The sequence below is a fragment of the Megalobrama amblycephala genome, linkage group LG1, assembly GCF_018812025.1.
Source record: "Megalobrama amblycephala isolate DHTTF-2021 linkage group LG1, ASM1881202v1, whole genome shotgun sequence".
Lineage (NCBI taxonomy): Eukaryota > Metazoa > Chordata > Actinopteri > Cypriniformes > Xenocyprididae > Megalobrama > Megalobrama amblycephala.
The window spans coordinates 69,910,847-69,916,525 of NC_063044.1; the positions used below are offsets into that span (position 1 = coordinate 69,910,847).

Here is a 5,679-nt window from a genome sequence, read left to right on the forward strand (position 1 = left end):
TTCACTTCTCGTGAGAGAGACGCGCAATTCGATTAAGAGATCGTTATGAAAAATGTGAAATTAAATGCATTTACAAAGCAGGAATAAACACTGCTGCAGTGAAAGTTCGAGAAGCAGCTGAAAGAAATGATCTGACTATATCAATGCATGTGAATCAATCAAACAGACTGAATAATTAATATAGTTTCACAAAGAGCTCAAAAGAAAAGCTTGAGTTATTTTGATAATAGTGATGGGAGAAATGAAGCTTTTTTTAAAGATTTGAATCAACTGAACCAATTGCTCATTGTTTGGAAGCATTCAAACATCACTCGCTGGTGACCCCTGCTGGTCAGAACAGTGTTACTACAACAAAACTCAGGACAAACATGCATAAAACACCTTTTACAAACCCATTGCAAATGTTTTATTGAAAGTCAAATCTATCAAATGCAGTCAACTAATCATCTAATAAGATTAAATATCAAGTATCAGTGTGTAACCCAGTAGAACAACATTTTACAGGTAATGGGTTTATTTCAATTTAATTAATCTTGATGTGTTTGGTTCTAGCTCAGAGCTAAAATACGAATGAGTATACTGTTTATGTATTGCTGTATAAAATGTGTGTATGCGTGCCTTTAATAATGCAAGCATATATCAAGTTTGATTTTTATACATATGTGGAAAACGTAGTTTTAACCTACAGTTGGGTCTTTCTTTATTGTATTGAAGTTTGTGTTTCAAGTGAGTATGGAGAAGAGAGAGTCTGCAGACACAAAGACTATATGCACACACTTTATTGGCGGTTTGTTGATCTGTGTAAGAACAACATGGTGCCCAGTTAGTGTGAGAGTTCACTGGCTGCAATTGAGGAGTCTATGGCTGTGATTGTGTGAATTACATTCTGAACCATTTGTTTTGAGATCATTTTAACCCCTTTTATTGTTTAATTAAATTCTTTCTTTTTTTTTTCTTTGTGATCAGAGCGTCTAACTTCAACATCTGAGGCATGTTTAATCTGCTGCCCATCTTAATTAGCATAAAGTTTGTTTGTTCAATGGACCCTCAACTAAACAGGTTAAATGCGTGTGTGTGTATGTGTGTGTGTGTGTGTGTGTCTAATTACAGACACAGTGTTTTTAAATGGTCCCAATAACTTTGTCTTTATTGCAATCAATAAAACTGGTTTATTGGCAAATTAGGTAAATGAGATAACTGCATTAAAATATGAATAAAAAGTCAACCATTGATGGTTTTGTGTCGATGTACAGCGACTACAGAATGAACAGCTTCAGTTTACCGGAAATGCCCGAGCTGGCTTAACCACAACCAGGAAGTAACTGTGCATATAGTCTTTGTTTTCATTAATTGTTTTCATTATTTGTTTACAATTGTCTTCATTGATTGTTTTGTATTTTTAAAAATATTTATTAAAATTATTATATTTATATTATATTTTTTTAAATAAATGTATTTACCTCCTAAACTATTTTATCAAAATGTAATTAAACAATATTATTTAAGCACATTATTTCATGTAAATACAAAATAACTCATTAAGAACTTGTTAAAACAACTCAAAAAGTCTCACATTGGGTGTCTCTGCTGACTTATATAACAATAAATAACATGATATTTCATGACTCTTACCACTAGATGGCTTTTAGCTCTATATGGAGCAAACAAACTGTTCCTCTGGGTCCTGAAGTCAGTTTTTCCTCAGTTTTTTTCTTCAGTATGCATTCAGGTATATATTTATACATTATAAAATAATTTTTTGGGGGGTAAAGTTTCAGCATTTTTAGTTTTAATTTTGAGCATTTTTTAGGTTTGTATTTATACTGAAGTGTCAGATAATAATTCAAGTTATGAAGGTGGACAGCAGGGGAAAAACAACAACTAAAAACAAGTAAAACTTTGAAGAATATTTATTTCAAAGTGCTGATTTTAATTAAGAATTTAAAAAAAAATGCTGTTATAATTTCACCATTTATTTGTCATTTAATGAGAATGATGTAAGAGAGTAAAAGTGTCATAATTTTCTAGACTTTGTCCAAACCTGCAGCTCTGAATGAATAATAAAGACACTAGCATTAACTGATCAACAAGCAGACAGAAACTATACAAAAAACATGCTGAACTGAGAAAAATAAGCAATAACTACAAATAAATCAGAGCATCACTTGGGTTTGTTTGTGAACATGTAAAAGACATTGAAAGTATTTATAATGGCACTGAATGACACCATTAGGACTCAGTTCTATTAGATTCATATTCTTCTGCTCATGTGGTTTTTGTGTCATTATTTGACTGATTTGTGATGGTTCTTGTTCACAGAGGCATAAAGTTCACTGCAGTTTTCCTGAGATCCAGCTTTTGCTCCTCTGATGGAAGCATAAGTCACTTTATCATCACAGCGAACCTGAATGAACATCACAGTTATTGTTTCAACACACAATTATTACAGCATGATGTTTGAGCTCAATTCATGACACAAATTCAGAAGAAAACACAAACTATCATGTTGAGAGAAGCTGGACAACATCAAGGAAGTGTTTCTCACCTTCTTCTTTCTGGCTTGTTTTTACTGTAGTCCTCAGTATAAGTGACCACAGTGTAAGTCTCATCATATATCAGCTCCTGAACATCAATGAAAAATCACCACAGTGTCAAATATACACAAATATACACAGATTATTGAAGATGAATCATATTGTTCACTGGCAGTAGATGAATGTAAATGTTGATTGTGTCGTTGGTTCATCATATTTATTCTTATCTGTGAGTTTTAGAGCAGAAACAGTTCAAATACACTAACCTGTCATTATATAATCTGACTAATACGAGTGTCATATTTCAGGATCAGAGCTTATAAACACTAATAACTCATGGATCGACCTACAATACTCACCTCAGAGTCATCAGTTCCTCTTCTGTTATCTGAAAAATAACGTCAAGAGAATATTGATGATCAAACACATAATACAGTCTCCAATTAAACTGATTTTAGAAGAATTGTAGTGCTGTAGAATAGAAACATTAAACTCTGTCTGAGAGGAATTCTGTCTAAATTACACGTTTATTTCATCAGATGTTTGGGTCTTTTTGTCTGTTATATAATATGAGAAACTGTAAAAACTCACCGTCTCTTTTTCTGCGAATCATCCAGAGAATAAGAGCAGGAAGGAGAACAGCGAATGAAGCGACAACAATCACAATCACTGAGAGAGAGACGATATTACAGTCATATTAATACTGATGTCCACTGAGCTCATTTTCACTACAATGAGTTCATTTAGATCCTGATTCTAGAAAAACTCCAGAGTGTGAAAACAAGCACTGAAATGAGGATGATCTTCATACACACCTAGAGAGGTTGGAGTCAGTGTTGATGCTGTAGTTGATGGTACAACTATTAAAAACAAAATCATATTTGAATGCATGAACACAACATCAAGACATTTCTTTCACAAACTGAGACTGATTCACACTAACATGAGATGACTTGTTTAATAAATCAATCATTTAAGCTAAAAAAACTAAGCTAAAAGAGTTTGAGCTGCTGACTGGAATCAGTGCTGTTGAATCAGAAGATGAATGTTCAGATGTTCATCTGTAGGACATTAACATCATATTTTACAGTAGTAATAGTTGTTTCTCACCTGAATACTTGACAGTGTATCTGACTGAGGTCTGGAGTTGATTTCTGAGAGTAAGCTGACATCTCCACTCTCTGTTGTCATCTTCATTCAGGAGTGTTGTAGTCAGAGTGATGATACAGTGATCTGATGAGAATAATATCTGATATCTGGAGTCTGTCTTCAGATCAACACCAGCCTGATTCACCCACAACAGATGAAATCCCACAGAACGAACCCAATCATCACAGAAGGATCTATAATCAGAATACAACTGACAGGAGAGAGTCACAGAGCGACCTGGACTGATCTCAGTCTGTGAGGATGATGATGATGATGATGATGATGATGATGATGATGGAGACACTGAAACTGAACACAAGACACAAATCACAGACTCTTCAATCATCATTGAGTTTAAAGGGAGAATCTGTCCTTTTTGAATTGATCACATAATCATAAACTCACCATGAAGAACATGCAGTAAAACATGTGCATCAGTTCCTTGTTTTTCTCCATTCACAAATTGTTGGCAGGTGTAAGATCCAGAATCTTTTTTTGTGACGTTCTTGATGTTCAGAGAGCAGTCAGACCCCAGACTCAGTCTCTCATGTCTCTTTGTGTTTTTCTTCTTTATCCCATCAACAATCAGTTCAACTGCTGAATGTCTGAATCTGTTATAATAAATCCAGTGTGTTGATGTACAGTCAGAAAGAGTATTATTACAGGGCACACAGACATTTTCACCAGAACTGATGAACACATGAGTCTCATTCACTCCACTGGTACCTGAAACACAGTATATTTGACTGATCATTATATTATATTAGGGGCAGTTGTGGCCTAATGGTTAGTGTGTTGGACCTGAAGGTTGTAGGTTCATGTCTCAGTACCGAAGGTCGGGGAATGAATAAACAGCACTCTATTCCACTCTCTTGAGCAAGTTTGGGACACCAGGGGCAGTTCTAGGATGAGTGGATATCCGGGGATTAGCCCAGAGAAATCCATGTGTTTCAGAATACACAGGAAAAACTTTAAATAATGTTTTAAATTGGTTTATTTTTAAACAGGGTAAATCTTTCTTGCTTATTCAAATAAAAAGTCACAATGTCACACCGAGTTGAACTTAAAACATTAATCCATAATCATCCTTAATACTGAACATGTTTAAAATCTACAATAGCGACACCATGGACCAAGCTTTTTAGTAGGAAGCTGCCTAGAAATTATCATACTCATCAACAAAAATGAAATAATTCATTCCAAAGTAAGAATATCAGACGTCCCAAGATGATTTACAAACAAGAGTAAAAGCACAGGTAAAGTTCAACATGTGCACTGCTAGCTATTGAGAGCAGTTAAATCAGTCCATTACTTCCTCATATTCTGCTGATGTTGTCACCTTTTTGACTCTGTCTCTCACTTTTCTTTTCTTTTCCAATCAAGCCTGACTGGCCAAACTCTAGTCATTCCTGTAGTCGTTTAATTCATTCCTCTTCTTGTTTCCATTTCTTTTTAATGTCCTCCCTTTCTCTCCTCCATCCATCTTATCCACTCATTTCTCCTTTTTCCTCCCCTCTCTCCCTACTCTTTTACACTATTCTCCTCTTAAAATGTGCTCACTTCTCGAGGTAACACTTTAGAATACTGATCCTTCATTAATGAATAACTACACAGGAAAAAATGAGTAATGCATTATTAACACTCTAGTAACTACTATTAACTAACAATAAACTCTGATGAATGAATTAGTAAGTAATAGTGCTCAGTTAAAGGTGGTAGTTCACTATTAGCTAATCAGTAACTACTGTTTTTTCATTCCTCCCGGAGAACTACTAAGAACTACTATATACAGGTTTGTAATTAATGTGAATAATGAATAATGTATAATTAATTCTAGAGTAAAGGCCTTGGTAACCCACTAGTAATGACTGAAGTATTACCAAATACTTAAGAAGGAATTACTAATTATTTGGATCAGTATTCTAAAGTGAAAAGCATGATAACTCTCTAGTAACTACTGAAGTCATTGTAAACTTTTGATGTTTTTGTAAAGTAT

General features: G+C 34.3%; 1 protein-coding gene across 1 annotated transcript; it reads right to left on the reverse strand.

The window, feature by feature from the left end:
• Nucleotides 1-2,153: 2,153 nt before the first annotated feature.
• Nucleotides 2,154-4,628, reverse strand: LOC125276660. Its single transcript, XM_048204413.1, has 8 exons — nt 4,514-4,628; nt 4,089-4,409; nt 3,645-3,992; nt 3,350-3,394; nt 3,126-3,203; nt 2,894-2,922; nt 2,546-2,622; nt 2,154-2,404 (listed from the first exon to the last, which is right to left on the reverse strand). The coding sequence occupies exons 1-8, from the start codon at nt 4,626-4,628 to the stop codon at nt 2,383-2,385; spliced, it is 1,035 nt and encodes a 344-aa protein (XP_048060370.1). The 3' UTR covers nt 2,154-2,382.
• Between the last annotated feature and the right edge of the window lie 1,051 nt (nt 4,629-5,679).